Raw genomic sequence first — 24228 nt, forward strand, 5'->3', positions numbered from 1 at the left:
TACATATGAGTGAAGCTCCACCAGAGCTGCAAAGGTAGTCAGCACAACAGCAATGCCTACTGAAGTGGGCAACACCTCAGAAGGACTTGGGGGGCAGGAGACATCTCCTACAAGTTCTGCTCCCTTTGGGAGGAACTCGGAGACCTCCAGAACATCAGACAAAACTTCAGGAACATAATTTTTCAAGTTTTCTGAGAAGGATTCTGAACTATCCATGTTACAGGGCAAAACTAGAACTTTATTTTGTGGACAGGGCAAATGTCCCAGGGAAGGTTCCACTATAAACTGAGACTGGATCTCATCATCATGAGCGGAATGTACAGGACTACTAGAACACACACTGACTCCCCAACTTTAATCTCACTGCACCCAGAATTCTGCGTAGCAGTCAAACTAGCTTGCAACTCCAAAACTGCAGAAAAACAGGTGAGTATAGCAGCAATACCTAGACGAGCCTCTAGGGGCACTGCAGGAGACATTGTACAAGGCAATATTAACTCATCCAGAGTACAGGGTGCAGAATCAGCATTTTTCTCAAAACAAGAAAGGGACTCACAAATGTCAGTGCAAGTGGAGATCATGTTTTTATTCATGGTACAGGGCAGATTCAGAGAAAGCGTCTCTGAACAAGGCAAAGAAGGTTCAGCATCAGATTTGCAAAACCGAAGCGCTGTCTCACTCTTAGATTCGGCTAACAATGTCGAATCCGAGGAATCAGAACGCAAAACCTGCGAATCAAAATTCACTTTAGGTTGTGAAACTGACGCTTCTATAGCGCAAACCTCCGCGATCTGCCGAGCAGACAGCAAGGCATCTAGGACCGAAACGCTGGAGCAACTGTCCCCAGGCAACGGGCCCTTACAGGTGTGAACAGGGTGAGACAGAGACTCATTTGCAGAAGAAATGGCGACATCAACAGGATAAACTTTATTAGGCATAAAAATTTTACTTTTGACGCTGCATAGTCGAGAAATTTTCCCCATAGCAGGGTCACAGACGGAAGATCTCAAAGATCTGTTTCTAACTGACAAAGGATCCCACACATCCTTGAGGAAACCGGCAGACTCATGCCGATCACAATCTGCAGGAACATCCGAAAAACAGGCATCAGATCGCACAGATTCAAACTGCACACTGTCAGGAGAGAATCCTTCAGGATTCGCACAGGAACCAACCACAGCGGCATACTCATTCATTTCAGATTGCACAAAGTCAAGACTCTCATGCTATACCCCAGAAAGGCAGGAACAATCATCCGACAACAATGTCTCTTTATTGGAATCAATTGGTTGGTGTGTGTGCAACTCATCCAAAATCGTTTGCCATACATAGATCACCAGATCCACATCATCCTTGTCACATTCATCGGAATCAATCAGAAGGTACATAGAATCGAGACAAGCATTCAAGACATCTTCGCTTTTTGCGATGTAAAAATCGCAAAAGGCTTTCCAATCAAAATCGAATTCTTCCAGCAAGCCCCAATATCCCAGGAAGCAAATGGGGGTTCAAACAGGCCAGTATCCAAATAATCTCTATAGGGGTGGAGTTCAGGAACAAGAACAGATTTTTTAACTGCTTTAATGTAGTGTGCGATCCTACCTATAGCAGGATCCACATAAGCTTTGGATTGGGGCAAAAAACCTGGAAACTGATCAGCAGATGCATTATAAACATCATTATCATACTGCATGGTTTTGCCCATTTCAGACTTGACAGAAATAACCTCTTTATTTGTGGTTGCTAGGGGCAACGGATCTTTCCGCTGGGAAGCCTTCCTAGATCTTTTACGTTTAGACTTAGAGGCTTTGGATGGCTGCTTTATGGATGAAAGAGTAGATGGAACAGCTGATTGAGCTGCTGACAACAACTCGTTAAGGGGGTATGGTAATTGAGGTAATCTCAGCCAATTGTGAGTTAAAAAGGCCAAGAATTCCAGGGGTCTTTGACTCAGGGTGGTATGATCTAACACATCATAACCCCACATTGACATTTCGCCCCCCAACAGAATGTAAACCATTTGGGGGGCCCAGGTAGACACTGGGGTGCATTGGAATTCAGGGTTCGCTAACAGTTTTGTACACCCAGACAAAAATTCGTCTGCTGATTCAGGTTCAAGTTTTTTTAAATCTCTTAAAGGTACAAGAGCCATATTCGACAAAATCGTACAAATCGGAAATTTCGTCTACACTGGGGTTTTGGGTTAGGCTGTTCATACTGTAACGATTGTGGAACTTACCCCGTAATCAGCGCACAACGCGTGCGCTGACACGGCGGAAATCCTCCACAAGCGTATAATTTGCAGGAACCCAGCAAAAGGTGCTACGCACCCGTAGAGGGAAAATTCCTGTCGGCAGATGGCGCTGGGGAGTGCAGAGGAACCAATCCTCTGTACCTCCACAAATGCCAGACAGGAATTGTACGAAACGCAGAACGCAATCGCAAGAGAGGCGATTGCGAATGAGAATGAGCAAAGGGACAGGTTGTATGTTTGTGCGCCAATCCAGTCACCACCCCGCGACCGCACACACACAACAGCAGATATGAAATAGGAACGCGATCGCGAGAGGTGCGATCGCCAGACGAGACACAAGGCAGATCAGGACAGAATACGAGGTTAGCAAAGGCACAGCAAATAATACAATGAGGAGATACGGAAAATAACAAACGCTAGCTAACCGCGAACACCGCACTCATTCGCAACAGTGCACGCGGTTATGCGCGGTCTCCATGTGATAAGCACAATAGAGACAAGCACGCCTAACTAACCATTAACAGACAAACATGAAACAGAGGATGCGAGCGCTTGCTTAACGGTTACCTCACCGAGCCTCCAGCAAGCGTAGCAGACAAGACAGACACACGAAAACAGGGACAAGCGAGAGATAGGATCCACAGCACTAGCGAAAAGTGGCTAGCGCGATCCAAGTACAGAGTAGCAGAACAGAAGGATCCCCAGCGCTAGCGAAAAGTGGCTAGCGCAATCCCAGAAGACAGAACAGAAGGATCCCCAGCGCTAGCGAAAAGTAGCTAGCGCGATCCCAGGAGACAGAACAGAAGGATCCCCAGCGCTAGCGAAAAGTAGCTAGCGCGATCCCAGGAGACAGAACAGAAGAGATAGCTGGTAGCAACCGCTGCACCATCTATACTCCAAGAACAGAGATCAGAACCATTTCCTGTCGACCACCATAGGGACAGGACAATGGCAACAGGCAAGACAAGACAGAACAGGCAATACAGATAATACAATCCTAACTGCACTAGGGAAATCTGCCTAGCGCAGATTCAGGAATAACTCTAAGCTGATGTTCAAACAAAGAGCAAGGCTGACATCCCACCAGGAGTGTTACATAGGACGAAATCCTTATGAATAGCGAAGCATTGTGGGAAAGACATAGTACTTATAGTACACGCCTCCAATGAATGTGGCCAGGCAATTTGCATGACAACGTATGCAAATTCCTCTGCAAGCTCAAGCTGCAAAACTGACAGAAGCTCTTCTTTCCAGAGTCCTGCAGCATGCAAATCAAAACAATGGTCAAAAAGCTGCCTGCCTGCACAGGCAGCTGAGCAAATCATCACAGAGAGCTGCTGTATTAATATGGAGGACAACACATCCGGCTCCCTACTTTGTACTGCAACCCTGAAAGGAATCATCCCTGAACATTACCATGAGTTCCTAGATGTGTTTGATGAGAAAGGGGCAGACCTGCTACCTCCTCATCGGCCCTATGATTGCCCAATTGATCTGATTCCTGGTGCAGCGGTTCCCTTTGGTAAGATGTTTCCATTATCAGAACCGGAACAAAGAGTCCTCAAACAATATATTGAGGAAAACCTAAGGAAGAGATTCATCCGCCCCTCAGTATCTCCTGTAGGCGCAGGTATCTTCTTCGTAGAGAAAAAAGACAAGTCCCTGCATTGACTACCGGGAATTAAATAAGGTGACCATAAAGAACCGATATCTATTACCACTGATACCTGAACTATTTCAGAAATTACGTGAAGCCCGAATCTTTACAAAACTTGACCTGAGAGGAGCGTACAATTTAATCCGGATAAGAGCAGGGGATGAGTGGAAGACGGCTTTCAGGTCCCGTTATGGACATTTCGAATATTTAGTGATGCCCTTTGGGCTTTGTAATGCTCCTGCCACTTTCCAATACTTCATAAATGATGTGTTAAAGGGCTTTCTTGATCGCTTTATCATTGTTTATTTGGACGACATCCTGATCTTTTCACCTTCTTTGGAGATTCATCGTCAGCAAGTGTCACAGGTTCTCACACGCCTGAGAGTTCATCAACTTTATGTCAAGGCTGAAAAGTGTCAATTCGAACAGATCTCGATTCAGTTCCTAGGACTTATCATTTCGGCTGATGGATTTATCATGGATCCCCAGAAGATTCAGGCTATATTAGACTGGCCTGCACCTACCAATAGAAAAGCTGTTCAGAGATTTATCGGATTTGCTAACTTTTATCGCAGATTTATTAAAAACTTCTCATCTACAATATTGCCCATTACACAACTTACCCGACAGCAGATTCATTTCAAGTGGACTCAAGAAGCTCAAGTAGCCTTTGATAAGTTGAAATATCATTTCACTACAGCTCCTATTCTTAAACATCCGGACCCAGCTTTATCTTTTACTTTGGAGGTGGACGCATCAGAAACCGCAGTAGGGGCAGTGCTCTCTCAAAGAAGTGGTCCAAAGGCCCTGCTTCACCCGGTGGCATTCTATTCCCGGAAACTTTCTTTGTCTGAAAGGAATTATGATGTGGAAGGTAGGGAGTTACTGGCCATTAAGGTCGCACTTGAGGAATGGAGGTACCTACTGGAAGGAACTATGCACCCGATCCTCATCTACACTGATCACCGTAACTTAGAATATCTCAAAACTGCTAAACGTCTAAATCCCAGACAAGCCAGGTGGGCCCTCTTCTTTACTCATTTTTCATTTCACATCACTTACCGACCTGAATCGAAAAACACCAAGCCTGACGCACTATCACGTATGTTTCCGGATGAAGGAACTCAGTCAGTACCCGATACGATTTTATCCAGTCAGAATTTCCCAATGATTCAGCCCGACTTGATCGATCAGATCCGACATGCAGTACCTAGTCCTCCCACAGATATGATGACACCATTACTACAGGAGAATGGCCTGTGGCTGAAGGAAGGCAAGATATTTGTTCCTAAGGAGTTACGAGTTCCTGTCCTCAAACTGTGCCATGACCATGAACTGGCGGGTCACTTTGGAGTTGCTAAGACAGAAGAACTACTAAAGCGCAGCTTTTGGTGGCCAGAACTAAGAAAAGATTGCAAGACCTATGTAACATCATGTTTTGTATGTAATCGATCCAAAGGTTCCAGATTCAAACTGTGGGGATTGCTGAATCCTCTTCCTGTTCCCCCAAGACCCTGGCATTCCATCTCCATGGATTTCATTGTCGAGCTACCTGATTCAGATAACTACAATACCATCTTTGTTGTGGTAGATCGTCTATCATAAATGGCACACTTTGTACCCATGCAGAACACGCCTTCAGCTAAAACTACTGCACTTGTATTCATCAAGGAGATCATTCGTCTTCACGGAATTCCAGTGGACATCGTTTCAGATAGAGGTGCGCAATTTACATCACGTTTTTGGACAGCTCTCTGTAAATCATTGAACATTCAGTTACACTTTTCATCCGCTTACCATCCGCAATCTAACGGACAAACCGAACGCACTAATCAGACACTTGAACAATATCTCAGATGCTTCTCCTCCGGTTCTCAAGACAACTGGGCTCAACTTCTCCCGTTAGCCGAATTTGCATACAACAATTCCGTCCACTCATCAACTCAACAAACTCCGTTCTTTGCTAATTATGGATATCATCCATCTTTCTTACCTAATCTCATCCCGGAAATTCCCGTACCTGCTGCAGCGGAACTAGTAAAATTCTTTTCGGACAATAATAAACTGCTACAACGAACGATGTCTTCAGCACAAGAGTCATTTAAGAGGAAGGCAGATTGTCACAGGAGAGATAATGTGGAATTCAGGACTGGAGATTCTGTATGGCTATCTACGGCCAATCTGAGACTATCTTGCCCATCTAAAAAACTGGGACCCAAATACATTGGACCCTTTCCGATCAAAAAGAAGGTTAGCCAGGTGGCCTATAAACTTCAACTACCTCAAAATTTAAAGATTCATCCGGTGTTTCATGTGTCCTTACTGAAATCGGAGGAAGAAAGTCCCTTTCCTAATCGGGTTATGGCACCTCCATCTCCAGTAACAGTGGACAGTGAAGAAGAGTTTGAAGTGGAGCAAATTCTGGACTCAAGGAAAAGGGGTAGTCTGGTACAGTTTTTGGTGCAATGGAAAGGCTATGGGCCAGAAGACAATACCTGGGAGCCAGCTTCCAATCTACATGCACCTAAGCTATTGAAGGAATTCCACACCAGGTTTCCTGATAAGCCAGTTCCTGAGGGCATCCGGAGTCTGCCCCTTGGGAGGGGGCATTGTCACGGTCAGTTACCTGTCCAGACGAGGCGGTTGGTACACACGGGTGCCGGCAGACGTCCTGGCATGGCTCGCCGGGGCTCCAGGAATGGGGGTCTGGCGTTCAGTGCCCACGCGCGCTGCGTTGCACGGCATAACCGCTGGCGGCGAAAGCTGTCGGCGTAGCGCTATACGCGCGCGTTTGGACTCTGTTTTGTGCATTTCTGACGATGTGCGCGTTTGCACACTTGTGTGTGCGCGCGTCGTGCGTTACACGTTACGCTTTGCGCGCCAAGAGGCCTATATAAGTCTGGAGAATGCAGCCAGCCAGTGCTGTTGTATTGCAGCTTGCTGGTGTGTTCCCGTGCATGACTTAGTTCTGTCTGATTGATCCCTGGATGTTGACCTTGGCCTGCCTGACTACCCGCTCTGTTGTCGACTTATGCTATGTACGACTTCCCGCTCTGGTGCCGATTTCTGCTTGTCTGAGAACCCGATTAGTTGCCGAACCCCTGCCTGTCCGAGAACCCGATTTGCTGCCGACCTCTGCCTGTGTACCTGACTTCTCTACTTGTATCATCTACAGGATCATTGGTGTACCAAGTCATTGCAGTACCAGACTTGGACTGCGGGAGTGCCACGTCGCCAACCTGGTCACGCACTCCGGCGTCACGCCATCGTTGTCGCGAGCACTTCTGCCCCCTGCTCACTGGAAGTCCCTGTTCCAATCCCAGGGTAAACAGTTAACAGGCTGCAAGAGTAGCTGCTCTCAGCTCATCGGCATCCTACACCCGAGGTACATAACAGTACCATTGTGATATACCCAAGAGAAAAATGAGCTTGCTTAGGGATTTGTAGGATGTCAAAAGCAACCTCAAATACATTGGCCGGGAATCGAACCCAGGTCAACTGCTTTGAAGGCAGCTATTCTCACCACTATACCACCAACACTACATGTTGAAGCCAGCCTAGCATGTACCATTGTGATATACACAAGAGAAAAATGAGCTTGCTTAGGGATTTGTAGGATGTCAAAAGCAACCTCACATACATTGGCCAGGAATCGAAAACAGGTCAACTGCTTTGAAGGCAGCTATGCTCACCACTATACCACCAACGCTACATGCTGAAACTTCTTGGAGCAGACTTACTTCCTCCCTCCAAAAGACACACATACATCCCCATAAAATAATTCAACAGCAACTGCATGCACAGTCTCTGTGGCACAATCGATTAGCGCATTCAGCTGTTAACCGAAAGGTTGGTGGTTCAAGCCCACCCAGGGACAGCCTTGCCTTTTGCATTCAACAGTTGTCCAAAGAGAACCCCATATAGCCATGTAGAATCATCTCTTTCTCTCTCTGGGCTTGCTGTAATATGTACGAACAGAGGCGCCAAGCAGAGTAAAACAATGTTCTAAAAATGATAAAAAGAGGGAAGTCGAGGTGGACTTACCTCCCTCTGGTAGTGGACATATACCCAAATGCAGAGTAAAAAATAAAACTGGTTCAGGTCCATAAAGCGTGTGAGCGCCTTTGTGTCACAGAGGCGCTCACACGCTTTATGGACCTGAACCAGTTTTATATGCTCCTGTACTGCCTGATGAAGCGGGACTGTTGACCGCGAAACGCGTTGCGATTTTATGGAGCTGTGAATTAATTGTATATTTTTTACTCTGCATTTGAGTATATGTCCACTACCAGAGGGAGGTAAGTCCACCTCGACTTCCCTCTTTTTATCATTTTTAGAACATTGTTTTACACTGCTTGGCGCCTCTGTTCGTACATATTACAGCACGATTAAGTCCACCCCTGGTGGAGGGGTTCTTTCCCCATTTCCCTATCTACAGAGAGCGACTTTTATACCTGAGTGGGGTCAGGTACTAATACTCCCCACCTGCCTGTCAAGTGGTTACCTGATGGTAACCCACCTTTGTGAGTATAAGAACCTTTGACATTACATTATATATTGAGCTTACCAGACAATATTGCACTATTGGGCTCTTGGTGTCCTCTGTTTTGTTTTTACAAGTACTCTCTCTGGGCTTGAACCACCAACCTTTTTGGTTAACAGCCGAACACGCTAACTGATTGCACCACAGAGACTGTGCACACAGTTGTTGCTAAATGATTTTATGTGGATGCATGTGTGTCTTGTGGAGGGAGGAAAAAAGTCTGCTCCAAGAAGTTTAACGCCACTTTAAACAAAACCTGTATATATCAAATTTCTACATATAATTCTATGATCCTTTCATGATGACAAAGGCCAGAAAGAAGTAGGCAAAGGAGTGCCCATTTTTCCGTACGGCTAAGCGGTCTCACTCACTTTTTCCTACAACGAAGCATCTGCTGTACAGTAGCAGAGTGGCGCAGCGGAAGTGTCCTGAGCCCATAACCCAGAGGTCGATGGATTGAAACCATCCTCTGCTAGGTGTACTTTGGTTTTTACACCTTGCTTTACCACATGGGCCAATCGGTGGCTATAGCCCCGTAAGAGAAAGTGTCATTAGGGCCTTGCTGTAACATAGATAGTAGTGTAACTATTCCAACTAATGTACCCTTCGTAAACTTGGAGGTTATATACAAACGTAAGCGGAGTGGTGCAGCGGAAGCGTGCTGGGCCCATAACCCAGAGGTTGATGGATCGAAACCATCCTCTGCTAGGCATGATTTCATTTTTGCACCTCGCTTTATTGCATGGGAAAAGCGGTTTCCATAGCCCTGTAAGAGAAAGTGTAATAAGGGCCCTGCCGTTACATAGATATTAGGGTAGCTAAGACTACTCCTGGGCCTTTCTTGTAGTTGAAGAGATGAGTGAATTGTAACACCACACTTAAAAAAAAAAAAAAAAAAACAGCAAACAGAGAAGCATCCCCATATTGGAGCATTGGATTTGGTAAAGTCTTAAGCCAATGTGTTGCAAGACACAAGTAAGCTTTAGGTTAGCAGGAATGGTTGCATGGCCACCTAGCTTTTCATCTTTCCCACCCTTGCCCTGGAATCTTCCAGACTTCAAATTGCTGTCCTTTGCTGTGTGTGTTACACCAGCATCATCCAGGGGGGCAAATGATCTTTCTGAAGTCTTGAATTGAAGCCTGTAAGCAGTATCACCATGTGTCCCACTGCTTTCATCTAGCGAATTAGGCAAATAAGCAAACTAATTTTCTCTTGGGTATATTACAATGGTACATGCTAGGCTGGCTTCAGCATGTAGTGTTCGTGGTATAGTGGTGAGCATAGCTGCCTTGAAAGCAGTTGACCTGGGTTCGATTCCCGGCCAATGTATGTAAGCTGGCTTTTGACATCCTACAAATCCCTGGAAGACAAGACAAGAGGAGAGGGAGGAGGAGGAGAAGAAGGAGGAAGGGAGGAGGGGATTATACACATGCAAGATGGGTGAAAGCACTTTAGGCCTGCAATTTAGCATTCAATGTGATTTCTGCCCTTAAAACGCTGCTTTTCATTAAATCCAGATTTTTTTCCCCAGGATTTTTGGCATGTTTTCCACTCCGCCATGTCCCCCTCCAGATGTTAGACCCCTTGAAACATCTTTTCCATCACTTTTGTGGCCAGCATAATTTTTTTTAGTTTTCCAAGTTCGCCTCCCCATTGAAGTCTATTGCGCTTCGGAGGTTCAGGCCATCTCTACGGGGGAGAGGAATCAGTGGCACCATGGCCGGATTCACTGATTCCCTGGCTAACTAACCGTGGGCCAAGAGCGCGCGTGCACACGCGCGATCGGCCGTGGGAGCGCACATGGCCTCCTGGACGTAGCTTCTATGTCCAGGAGGTGAAAGTAGTTAACCAAGGTGTAGATCTCTTTGCAGTCTGAAGGGGAACTGACTTGTGGTTAGAAGCAGGTTTAACTTTAGCCACTGAGCGCTGTGTGAACTGGTCATTAGAAAGATCAGCAGACGGAAAGTAGGTAGACAGAACTTTCTCCTATGCATCAATTAATGGGGAAACATACCTTTGCATGCAAGCATCCAAGTTAACCAACATTTTTGCAGATCTTATACATGCAGACACAAATAATTCATCCTTCTGAGCATAGTAGTGAGTAAACAACCTCCAATCATGCACCAATTCATTAAACAGACACTCAATCTCCCATTTTCCAAATGGAGGGTCCCAGTCACTTTTAATGGAAACTGATAGATTACCCTGAGGACAACTTGAGGATTGAACTGTCAGTGTGGAGGTAACCGGAACATAATTTGATTTAATTGGTTCAGACTGATTTATTGCTGTGGAGGAATTATTACAATAAATTGAAACTGGCAAGTTTCTGGCTTGAGTCCAGGATGCAGAAGGATCTCTTACAGTGACAAGAGTTTGCAAAATTTGCAATAAAGATTGCACCTCATATTCTGCAGACTTGCCCTGTTGCACAAGGTATTTAACATGCCTAATAATTTGCGTTAATTCTTCACGGGAATATGCTGACAATTTATTATAACAATCATGTTTGTCTTTATCTGCTAACAAGGAATAATATTTATTATGCTGAATAGTCCAGTCAACTTCCATAGCTGAAACAAATTTTTAAACATCCCCCGATAAACAGAAGATTCAACTTTTACAATAATCTGCATTAATTCATCACATGAATATATAGGCAAGTCATCAAAACAATAGACCTCTTCATCCTCTGCTAGCAAGGAATAAAAATCACTCTGCTGGAAAGTCCAATCAGTTCCTATGACTGCAAGCATGGAGGTAGCAGGAATATTTATTGATCTAATTAGCTGGGTCTGGTTAACTGCCATGGCTGAACAAATGAACCTTCAGGCAGGGGTCACACTTGTCTTTCAGTTTTCTACACTTTGCAGAAAACTGAAAGACAAGCGTGATCCCTGCCTTACAGCAGCTAATGTAATTTATAGAGAAAACTGACAAATTGCGCAAGATGTCAGTTTTTTTTCTGCATGCGAAATCTGCATTAAAGTGTGACCTTGCTTATTGATTAACATGAGTTCTCAGTTGAAGTCAGTTTTTCTGTGCAGAAAACGCGTACGAAAGCCGGTAAGTGTGACCCCTGCCTCAGTATTTCCTAGTGACTGTTTTTTGGCTAGTTCATTCTGTTACGAACAGTGCACATAGATTTGCACTAAATGCAGATTGTCACTAATTGTGGAAATACTGAAGAACAAACCAGGGGTAAGGTGAAATAAAGTAAAGGTTTATTTACAAAGTGCCGGATATATACAGGTGAAAATGCAATTGGTGCATGAACATACATACAAGCATATTCAAGCAACTGTACAAAATAGCAATACAACTGCAAACAACTGGCAATAGGATTGTAGGCAAATGTCTTGTGATCAGACATACAACAACCCAAATATAATATACTAGCTGATTGCCCGGCGTTGCCCGGGAATGTATTTGGCTGGTGTTGGCTCCACCTACTTTTTCTAACCCTAACACACAATTACTCACTGACCAAGTTTGTGAGCTTTGCATTGTTTGGCACCAATAATTTGCATTGAAATGAAACAAATCTAATTGGCTGTGTGTGGCTCCACCCCCTTTTCTGAATTTGAACCCCAGTCACCCAATAACCAACTGTACCAGGTTTGAGGCCTGTGCCATTAAGAGTGCAAGAATCGTAGCAATTAAATATTCCCCTTGAAAAGCAATAGGTGAAGTTTGATTCACTTTTGTAGGCTCCACCCACTTTTATGAATATTAATCCCAGTCACCCAGTGACCAACTGTGCAACGTTTAAAAACCCTGCCATTAACAGAATTGCTGCAGTTTACATTTTCCCAGTGAAATTTGTATTTGTCTCCAGCCACTGATGACCCGGCGTTGCCTGTGTATGTATTTGACTGGTGTTGGCTCCGCCCACTTTCTAACCCTAACACACAAACACTCAATGACCAAGTTTGTGAGCTTTGGGGTCCTTGGCATCAATAATTTGTATATTCCCATAGAAATTAAACAAATCAGATAGGCTGTTTGTGGCTCCACCCCTCTCCAGCATTTGAACCCCAGTCACCCAATGACCAACTGTAGCAGGTTTGAGGCATCTGCTATTAACAGTGTAAAAATGGCAGCAATTTAAATATTCCACTTGAAAATCAACAGGTGAATTTTGATTGGCTATTATAGGCTCCACCCACTTCCCTGAATATTAATCTCAGTCACTCAGTGACCATCAGGGCAAAGATTGGGAACCCTGAAATAAACAGTGTAAGAATGGCTACAGTTTACACTTTCCCAGTGAAATTTTTTTTGGCTCCGCCCACTTTTTGTAACCTGGACACAAAGTCACTACTCAATGCCCAAGTGTGTGAGTTTTGGGATCCTTGGCATCAATAATTTGTATTTTCCCATGAAATGAAACAAATCTGATTAACTGTTTGTGGTTCTGTCCCTTTTCTGAATTTGAACCTCAGTGACCCAATGACCAACTGTACCAGGTTTGAGGCTTGTGCCATTAACAGTGCAAGAATGGCAGCAATTTTAATATTCTCCTTGAAAAGTGACATGTGATTTTTGATTGGCATTTTTAGGCTCCACCCACTTTTCTGAATATTAATCCCAGTCACCCAGTAACCAGCTATGCTAAGTTTGAGAACCCTGCCATTAACAGTGAAGAAGGGCTGCAGTTAACAATTTCCCAGAAAAATCTGTTTTTAACTCCACCCACTTTTTGTAACCTTGACACACAGTCACTACTCAATGACCAAGTTTGTGAGCTTTTGGGTTCCTGGCATCAAAATTGTGCTAATGGAAGCAGTTTATCCAGCAAAGAAATCTGGCTGTTTTTGGCTCCGCCCCTTTACTGAATTTGAACCCCAAACACTTAACGCCCGACTGTAGCAGGTTTGAGGCCTCTGCCATTAACAGTGTGAGAATGGCTGCAGTTTCAATATTCCCCTTGAAAATCAAAAGGTGAATTTTGATTGGCTCTTGTAGGCTCCACCTACTTTTCCAAATATTAATCCTAGTCACCCAGTGACCAAATGTGTGAAGTTTGAGAACCTTGCCATTAACAGTGTAAGAAAAGCTGCAGTTTACATTTCCCCATGTAAAAAGTTAGTAGTTTTTGGCTCCGCCCACTATTTCTAATCTTGACATACAGTCACTTAATGACCAAGTTTATGAGCTTTGGGGTGTTTTGCATCAATAAGTTGCATTTTACCATTGAAATTAAACAAATCTGATTGGCTGTTTTTGGCCCGCTACCTTCAGAATTTAAACCACAGTCTCCCAGTGACTGACTGTAGCAGATGTTAGGCCTCTGCCATTAAGAGTGCATGAATGGCAGCAATGTAAATATTCCCCTTGAAAATCAAAAGGTGAATTTTGATTGGCTGCTGTAGGCTCCACCCACTTTTCTGAATATTAGTCCCAGTCACCCAGTGGCCAACTGTGTCACGTTTGAGAACCCTGCCAATAACAGAATGGCTGAAATCAATCTAACAAATCTGATTGGCTGTTTGTGGCTCCACCCCTTTAGTGAATTTGGACCCCAGTCACCCAATGACTGACTGTATCAGGTTTGAGGCCTCTGCCACTAACAGTGTAAGAATGGTAGCAATGTGAATATTCCCCTTGAAAATCAATAGGTACATTTTGATTGGCTGTTGTAGGCTCCACCCACATTTCTGAATATTCATCCCAGTCACCCAGTGGCCAATTGTGTAAAGTTTGGGAACCCTGCAATGTAAAAAATGAAGTTGTTGGCACCGCCCACTTTTTCTAACCTTGAGATACAGTCACTCAATCATCAAGTTTATCAGCTTTGGGGTCCTTAGTATCAATACTTTGTATATTCCCATTGAAAAATAAACAAATCTGGCTGTTTGTGGCTCCGCCCCCTTCCTGAATTTGGACCCTAGTCACCCAGTGACCAACTGTACCAGGTTTGAGGCATCTGCTATTACCAGTATAAGAGAATGGTAGCAGATGAAACATTCCCTTTGAAAATCAAAAGGTGAATTTTTATTGGCTGTTGTAGGCTCCACCCACCTTCCAAAATCCTAATCTGTCACCCAATGACCAACTGTGCAGAGTTTGAGAACCCTGCTATTAACGGTGTAAGAATGACTGCAGTTTATAATTTCCAGTGAAATTTGTTTTTAGCTCTGCCCACTTTTTGTAACCTTGACACACAGTCACCCAGTGACCAAGTGTGTGAGTTTTCAGGTTCCTGGCATCAAAAATGTGTGATTTTAAGCAGTTTATCCACCAAGGAAATCTGATTGGCTGTATGTGGCCCCGCCCCTTTAGTGAATTTGGACCCCAGTCACCCACTGACTGACTGACTAGCAAGTTTGAAGTCTCTGCCATTAAAAGTGTAAGAATAGCAGCAGTTTAAATATTCCCCTTGAAAATCAATAGGTGAATTTTGATTGGCTGTTGTAGGCTCCACCCATTTTCTTGAATCTCAATCGCATTCACCCAGTGACCAAGTGTGCCAAGTTTGAGAACCCTGTGATTAACAGTCTAAGAATGGCTGCAGTTTACATTTTCCCATGTAAAATGAACGGCTGAAATTTGATTTGCTGTTTTATGCTCCGCCCACTTTTCCTGGATTTGTAACCTCGGTCACCAAGTGACCAACTGTGCCAAGTGTGGGGACTCTGGCTTGATTACTGTGAGAATGGCAGCCTTTTACATTTTTTCCATTGACTTGAATGGGTGGAATCTGATTAGCTGTTTGTAGCTCTGCCCACATGTGCAGGGGGGCCGCGAGACCCCCAGAACATATCATCCCTTGTAGTAAGGGATCTGTGTACCAAGTTTCGTTCAAATCGGTCAAGCCGTTTTTGCGTGATCGCGGCACATACACACACACACACACACACACACACATACATACATACGATTTTATATATATAGATACAGTGTGCACACAGTGAACCCTGGACCCTGTCTAACTAAGCTAACTAACTAATATATATACACAATAATATACATTCAGGCATAGTACATAATGCAGCAGGCAATTGGAACGTCATACAAGCCAAGATCAGATACCAGGAAGTCAAGCAAATACAATCAATAAACAATAGAATAGTCAAGTGAGCCAATATAATACACCAGGGAGTCAAACAATCAGGTAAAAGGGATCAGGAAACTGGTAACGAGTATCAAGGTAGCAGGTATCAGGAAACAGGTAACAAGTATCAAGGTAACAGGCGCAGTGACCAGAACACAGGCTCTTGGGCTATCCACATCAATGAACTAGCGAAGGTGTTCTGTTGGAGCTGGACTTATATACTGTGCAGGACGGTCATGTGACATCCTCCAAGGCTGCAGAGACAGTTCCTGAATACAGAGACCTCTGCTGGTGGGCAGAGGGAACTTCATGAAGATTGGGAAATGTTCTTGATGTGAGAGGAGACATCTGCTGGTGAACAGAGGAAGTCCATACAAACAGTTCACAAATGTCACCAGCAGGAACAGAAACAGGTATTTAACTATTTTCCCATTTGTGGCCTCAGAAATCCTTTAACCTCCCTGGCGTTCTATTAAAATCGCCAGGGAGGCTGCGGGAGGGTTTTTTTCTTATAAAAAAAAAACTATTTCATGCAGCCAACTGAAAGTTGGCTGCATGAAAGGCCACTAGAGGGCGCTCCGGAGGCGTTCTTTCGATCGCCTCCGGCGCCCAGAATAAACAAGGAAGGCTGCAATGAGCAGCCTTCCTTGTTTTGCTTATATCGTCGCCATAGCGACGAGCGGAGTGACGTCATGGAAGTCAGCCGACGTCCTGACGTCAGCTGCCTCCGATCCAGCCCTTAGCGCTGGCCGGAACTATATGTTCCGGCTGCGCAGGGCTCGGGCGGCTAGGGGGACCCTCTTTCGCCGCTGCTCGCGGTGGATCGCCGCAGAGCGGCGGCGATCAGGCAGCACACGCGGCTGGCAAAGTGCCGGCTGTGTGTGCTGCTTTTTATTTCATAAAAATCGGCCCAGCAGGGCCTGAGCGGCGACCTCCGGCGGTAATGGACGGGTATACTCGTCCATACCGTCAAGGAGGTTAAATATTGTTTCCTACTATCTTTTTAACATATCCTGCAAATTTGGTGTTGCTAGGATGTAAGGGGCCTTTGCTAATAACTGCTAAAGTCGCCGGGTGATAACCAACCAGAGTTATAGGGGTGCAAAAGTGCTGAATTCTGCTATTGGCTTTTATTGGGCTCCCTATTTCACTTTCAAAAATCCCAAATCGTTTCAAAGGACAATGGCTCAGCAGTGGCAAATTTTCTAGCATTGTAGGGACTCTAAGGAGGCTCATGACTGGTGAGGCATATTGTTGTACTTGCACTCCAATTTTGGGTTCCCTACATCTCTGCAAACCAGAGTTACGGGGGTGTAAAAGTGCTAAAATCCATAGGCTTTCATTGGGCCTCCTGTTTCACTTTCCAAAATCTCACATTTTTTCAAAGGGCGATGGCTCAGCAGTGGCACATTTTCTAGCATTGTAGGGACTCTTAGGAGGATCATGACTGGTGAGTTTCGGGCCCCTTGGCCAAAGAGGTCATAGCGCCCTTACCTTACCGTTCGCAGACGAACATAAATCGCAGCCATGGACGTTAGCAAAGTCTGAATCTCACGACATTTCTCATGCAGGTAGAAGGCATATTGTTGTACTTGCACTCCAATTTTGGGTTCCCTACATCTCTGCAAACCAGAGTTACGGGGGTGCAAAAGTGCTAAAATCACCCATAGGCTTTCATTGGGGCCTAGGTTTTGAGGGTACAAAAGCGCAGGTTTCTGCGAACGGTAAGGTAAGGGCCCGAAACTCACCAGCCCTGAGCCCTCTTAATCTCCCTACAAAACCTGAAAATTTGGGGCTGCTCAGCCGTACCGTTCGGCAGAAACCTGCGCTTTTGTGGCTGCGATTTATGTTCTTCAGAATCGCCACCATTAACATTGCCAAAAAAACAGGTTTTTGTGACCCTAGGCTATGACTTCTTTGGCCAAGGGGCCCAAAACTCACCAGTCATGATCCCCCTAAGAATCCCTACAATGCTAGAAAATGTGCCACTGCTGAGCCATCGCCCTTTGAAAAAATGTGAGATTTTGGAAAGTGAAATAGGAGACCCAATGAAAGCCTATAGGGGATTTTAGCTCTTTTGCACCCCTGTAACACTGCACGTCACTCTGAACACACCATCCCCACTGTCAAATATGGTGGTGGCAGCATCATGCTCTGGGGGTGTTTCTCATTAGCAGGGTGTAAAGCATAGTGGAGATGCCGCCGCAACAGGGAGCAGCATGGCGGCTATCTCCGCGTCTCAGCCGGCGGTTTCCGCTGCGCAGGTACATGATGGAGTTGTGCCTAGGACTATGTTGAATGCAGGGGAGGCCACTGCAGCGCTGAGTGACATGGCGGCTGTCCCCGCGTCTCAGCCAGCAGCCTCCGCCACGCTGTTACATGATGGAGCTTTGCCTGGTCTCTCAGTCGCACATAGACTGAGGTCTACACGCGCGCACTCGCACAGGCAGGAGCTTTATGCAAGCAGAAGGGGAGTCAGCTGATCAGCCGGTCAGCTGACTCCAACACTGATCCCGATTGGTTGAGTGACTGGGGCGGCCCAGTATATATACAGCATTTCTGTCAGTTGTTCCTTGTCTGCTGTTGCAAACGCTAACGTGTGAGCGCTCAGACCTAGTCAGATCCCAAAGTGTGCTAGAACCAGCCGGAGCTGGGGATCCACACTTAGCCAGATTCTGTTGATAGCTTAAAGTACTAGTTTATTGTATTATCTGTTATGACCTTCTGCTTCCGTTGACTATTCTCCTGCTTGCTGACTCTGTACCTCTGCTCATCTGATTCATGTTGCCAACCCTGCCTGAACTTAACATTGAATCAGTCTTCTGTCTTTGTACCTTATCTGTCCGTACGTTGCCGACTCTGCTTGTCTGACCTTTCTTACCCCACCAGTGGGCTTAGCCACTGGCGAGGGATCTGTGGCCTTACACCTGCTCCTCAGGTGTCCACTGGCTGCAGTGTAGTCTTAATCACCTGCTCCTCAGGTGAATACCCTTTGCAGCACAGTCCGTAACACCTGCTCCTCAGGTGTCCATTGGCTGCAGCGTAGTCTTAATCACCTGCTCCTCAGGTGAATATCCTTTGCAGCACTGTCTGCAGGTGCTCCTCAGGTGTCCACTGGCTGCAGTATAGTCTTAATCATCTGCTCCTCAGATGATCATTCTCTGTAGCTCAGTTGGTGATACCTGCTCCCCAGGTGTCTGACTAAAATACAGCCTGACTCGCCTGCTCCTCAGGTGATCAAAGGCTGCAGTATTGTCTGAATCACCCGCTCCTCGGGAGACTTCATATTCCTCATTACTGTTGCACCAAACACTATCTCACATTGGTAGTCCTGTGTCTGGCTATACTAGCATTATTGGTGATTCTGCAGATCACCACATAATCAGGTACAGCATCTGTATTATTGGTGATACTGCAGATCACCAATAATCAGAAAATCTGTTTAGCTGACACCAATCGTTACACAGGGACAGGGAAGCTGGTCAGAGTTGATGGGAAAATGGATGGAGCCAAATACAGGGCAATCTTGGAAGAAAACCTCTTGAAGTCTGCAAAAGACTTGAGACTGGGGCGGAGGTTCACCTTCCAGCAGGACAACGACCCTAAACATAAAGTCAGGGCATCAATGGAATGGTTTAAAACAAAACATATCCATGTGTTAGGATGGCCCAGTCAAAGTCCAGATCTAAATCCAATCGAGAATCTGTGGCAAGATCTGAAAACTGCTGATCACAAACGCTGTCCATCTATTCTGACTGAGCCGGAGCTGTTTTGCAAAGAAAAATGGGCAAGGATTTCAGTCTCTAGATGTGCAAAGCTGGTAGAGACATACCCTAAAAGACTGGCAGCTGTAATTGCAGAAAAAGGTGGTTCTACAAAGTATTGACTCAGGGGGCTGAATAATTATGCACACCCAACTTTGCAGTTATTTAAAAAAAAAAATGTTTGGAATCATGTATGATTTTCATTCCACTTCTCGCGTGTACACAACTTTGTATTGATCTTTCACGTGGAATTCCAATAAAATTGATTCATGTTTGTGGCAGTAATATGACAAAATGTGGAAAACTTCAAGGGGGCCGAATACTTTTGCAAACCACTGTAATTTGATTTGATTGGTTATAAATAATGTCGGTTCATGGGCACAATCTATTACAAATGATTATACAAATAGTTGTCCGTTTGGATTGTCGTCAAATCAAAATTTGGATTTTCTTGTTGGTTGTTATAGATAGGAAGCAAAGATTGGTTCGTTGATAGTGTGGTGAATAATTTTTCTTCCGATCAGAATTATCTGATCACTCAAATGATTTTTTTGCTAGAAATTGCATCATTAGTGGCCACCTTTAGACTGTAGTTTTACTACCGAGATTGTAATGTAAGCCAAGAGAAAGTCATGCCACCAAAAGGACATCTTCAAATGTACAGTACATCTACCACATGAGCTGCCATGTCTTTTGAAGACCATGGTATGGATGACTGACACATTTTCCAACTTTCCATCAGAGTTGGATGTCCAGCAGCCATGTCAGATATGATTGCGGTGTAAGATTGTCAGGAGTTTCCTGCAGCTAAATCTTGTATTTTGTAGTTCAATTTTGTATTCTGTGTTATCTTTCCAGAACTGCTGGTTGTGCCTGACTCAGTAGTTAAAGTTAAGATAATAGGTAAACTAATCAAATGGAGAAGAGAATACTTAAGCTACTGTATATTATAATAGCCCAACATTTGACTTAAGGTAAACCCATGTAAAAAGCCAAATAATATGGACATTGGCCTCGATTCATCAACACTTAGCAAATTTGTTAACAACAGTTTGGTAAAATACCGAATTTGTTAACTTCATTTCAGGATTCATCAAAGTTATCTACAGCTGTTAGCGAACATTCGTTAACGATTCGGTAACGATTCGCTAAAACGGAAGAAAGTGCAATTCATGAAAAAGAAAGTGGGCGTGGTTTAGCGTTACCTTTAGGATTAGTTATCTCCTTCACTGCTCTGTCGTTATTCCTGTCAGATCATTGCTGACAGAGAAGGTGGAGCCATTTGAAGTGGCTATGTATCAGCTGAGAGTGATTCAAAGGTGCAGAAGGGCAAGAATAAGGTCTGCAACCATATAAATTTGTAAGAGAATAGATTTATTTGCTATAACACGACATCTGCATTTCTCTTGAATCATCTTGTAAGAGAACACAGGCAGTGCCAGGGTTAACTAATTTTGCTAGCTGCACTATAATTTTTTAGAAAAGGCTCCTATCAAATTGTGGGATTGTCCCAACCACTTCCAGAATCCTGGTCCAGGTGTAAAGCCCTATTCAGAATGTTGCTACGTAGTGCTCAAAGGACTGCCTTTTACCCACAATTCTATGGGAATCTTATGGCCTTGTGTTAAATTACCGCTGTAAAATGGAAATATCGACACGTTACCGAATGGTTACCGAATTGTTATCGAATTCACACCGAATGCCGAAAAACCTTGATGAATACAACTAGAAATCGCTAAACTTCAAATTCGGTAATTTAACAAACTGGAAAAAGTTATCTCAAAGACAATGATGAATCGAGGCCTATGCGTCCTATTGAAGAAAAGTGCTTTATACATATTTTGTTGTTGTTGAATGCATGTGCAGAAAGAATGAGCAATAGTAAGGACTTCCTTATTATCTTTTCTAGTATTTGTGGTATGTAGATTTTCCAGTTCATAGAGAGAAAGTAGCGCTATGCCCTGCATTTGCCTTACTTAGTATATGTGATAATGACTCTTCATTCCCTTGAAATGTTTGTCTGGTTTCCAAATGTAATTTTACAGTACCGACTTGCAAATTGGAAAAATAAATATGAGCTATTGCTGTAAGCGAAAAGCACACATATCTCTAAGGGTCAGGTTCATCTATTCCACAGCAAAACTGGCTTAAAATAATTGAAGACCGATTCCGTTAACACTTTTACCAATATCACATGAGTGACAGCTGATAAGTGCCAGTAAAGAATGGAGAAGGAGGTAGAATTTATGATTCAGGTCTGACTCTTACTCCATACGCATATATAAAAAGGCAATTTCAGAGCAAAGAAACATTACACTGAAGCTAAACATTGAGTAATGATATGATGGCAACCTTTACACAAATACATGAATATGGTGCTGAAGGCCTATGAGGGGACAGAAAATATGCAGTTAGCCACAGAGGAAGACCTATGTACCAGTTAATTGGTGCAGCTATGATTTCTGCATTAAAATGCAAAAGTATATACTTAAAGCTAAATAAAATGTGTGCAGATTTTTTTTTACAAATGGGTTACTAATAAAATGCATTATTTAAAGGATGCCAGATCCGAAATATGCTAGAGAAACAGGGGGAGCAGGCATATACTATCACCTGCCCTGATGCCTGTAACACTGTGCATGCGTATAACATCATGTACAAAACGTAGTGACATCATACGCATGCGCATGCTGCAGCCCGGTCAGCACCTGCGTGGTAGTGGCTGACTCTGGCAACCCGGGAGAGGCTGCCGGAGGGGCATTTAGGTATAATGTGGGGGCCGAAAGGAGAACCGTTTCTCTAGCTTGTTTCGCAACTTGTAGGAGCCTGAACTAAGGCTTTGATGTCATTTATAGTATTGTCAGTGAGGGTCCCAGTTGGCTTTTTGTCAATTTATCTCAATGCAAATGTATTTTTTGTCTTTTTTTACACAGGCTTGGAGCTCAGTGTGACAGCACAGAATCAGTAATGAGCCACTTATACCCTGCGGTGGCCCCGCAAGTCCGAGAATGCTACCTGCAGAGGGAGCCACTGCTGTTCAGCTGCTCAGGACAGAACACAAAGTTTCGCAGGTTATGCCCTTGTAGAGACTACCGTCCGGGTCAGGTTGCTTTGTGCAGAGACTGCTCATGAGACAACGGTCAGTGAAAAGAGTCGACATGAAACTTCCAGCAATTGATGAGTGTAACAGCCACATGTAGAGGTCTCAAGCCTGCAATGCGGTTTGAGGCTTCGATCTCTGCTGTGGGTTTTATGCTGCAGCATAGAGCAATATTTTGTAATATATACATCTGCAGAGATTATTCTGTGAGAACTGTTGAAGCCACATGAAGATCTCCATGCCCTTTTGTTATATTTGGCCCTTCCATTGCATAGGGCTCATGAGTAATTTTATAAGTAAAGCACAACAAAGATGTCACAAGACTAGAATAATCTAGCAGTCTTTTGCTTGTTGACTATAAAAGAGACTGATATAAGCCAAAATAAGGGGCATGTCCGAAAAGCAATGTCCTGAGATAGAAAAGTACTGTTGTTTGGTGTTTGAATTCCAGGGACTTATTGGAGTGAAATTGCCATTATATTATTGTGACATTCATTTTTACAGAACTGTTAGAGTACAAAATGGATTGGAATAACTGTTAAAATAAAATCAAATGGACCAAATGTGAATAATGAAGGCAACCAATTTACTGCCTTGGGACAGTGATTTGTGTCTGCTGGAAATATATGCACTTTGCTGAAAAGCTGACACTCGATATTTGCCTGGAGTGTTCAGAAAGAAGTGGGTTGAGCAATAGACATTTTGTTCTTTAAGTTATTTATGTTAATAAAGATTTATTTGGAAAGTGAACATGTGTCAGTGTTTATATTTTGGATTCATAACAAAAGTGGGGCAGACAGTTAATTTTGAGTTTAAAGTACAATTCCAGGGCCCTTATTTTTATTATTACTTAGTATTTATATAACGCCAACATCTTTCACAGTGATGTACAGATGTATATTGTCTTGTCACTTAGCTGTCCCTCAGAGGAGCTCACCTATCCCTTCCATAGTCATATGTCGACAGTGCTGCACATAATTATTCATACCCCTGGAAAGTTTTGACTTAAAGTTCCATTTATTCAACCAGCAAGTTTTGATGGAAAAATGACAAAAGATAATAAGATAATGTACAAGAGAAATTATTGTTATGTTATAAATGTGTAAATGTTACGTTATGTTATTATTAATGTGGGGAAAAAAACAGTTCTCAGGTTTTATTTACATTTGAGCAAAAAGTGTACAGTCTAAAATTATTCATACCCTTCTCAATAATCAATAAAAAACCTTTATTGGCTATTACAGCAATCAAACGCTTCCTATAATTGCAGACCAACTTTCTGCATATATCCACAAGTATTTTTGCCCATTCATCTTTAGCAATGAGCTCCAAATCTTTCAGGTTGGAGGGTCTTCTTGCCAACACCCTGAATTTTAGCTCCCTCCACAGATTCTCATTTGGATTCAAGATAGGATTCTAGCTGAACATCAAAATGAACTTCCGCACACTCTTGCAAATTCTCATGCGAATCCACTTACAAAAATCATACACTGCGTAGAGGTAGCCCAGTGTCGTATGTGTCCTAACTCTGGCCCTGTAACATGCATAGCACAAACATGCACGCATTCAGCGCATCAAAACCTATCTAAGGAATAGGAGCACATATCCTTAACGTCCTCCCTAGGACAGATAGTGCATCTAAATAATCCTGCAAGGGAGCTGCTAGTACCTACATATGTGCCATGTGAACACACCAGCAAGCTATGTGTTAATGTAAAGTCTAAGACCTGTGGCATAGGCGTTAAAAACAGGCATTACAACACAGGCACAAAGAGAGAGGTGAGAGGAAGCAGGTAAGGACTATAAAAAAAAAAAAAAACCTTCAACCAATATTGCAGTTTTTTGCATT

General features: G+C 43.8%; 1 protein-coding gene across 6 annotated transcripts in view; it reads left to right on the forward strand.

The window, feature by feature from the left end:
* MGAT5B (alpha-1,6-mannosylglycoprotein 6-beta-N-acetylglucosaminyltransferase B) overlaps positions 1-23073 on the forward strand; it is a 1094162-nt gene extending 1071089 nt beyond the window's left edge. For 5 of the 6 annotated variants that reach the window (XM_068263667.1, XM_068263670.1, XM_068263668.1 and 2 more), the window contains one exon: positions 22213-23073. In XM_068263667.1, coding sequence (XP_068119768.1) covers positions 22213-22411 — 199 coding nt within the window. In that variant the 3' untranslated portion in view covers positions 22412-23073. The remainder of the gene's footprint in view (positions 1-22212) is intronic. The other variant, XM_068263672.1, reaches the window with a different exon arrangement.
* The last annotated feature ends 1155 nt before the right edge of the window (positions 23074-24228 follow it).

Source organism: Hyperolius riggenbachi, chromosome 12, assembly GCF_040937935.1.
Source record: "Hyperolius riggenbachi isolate aHypRig1 chromosome 12, aHypRig1.pri, whole genome shotgun sequence".
Lineage (NCBI taxonomy): Eukaryota > Metazoa > Chordata > Amphibia > Anura > Hyperoliidae > Hyperolius > Hyperolius riggenbachi.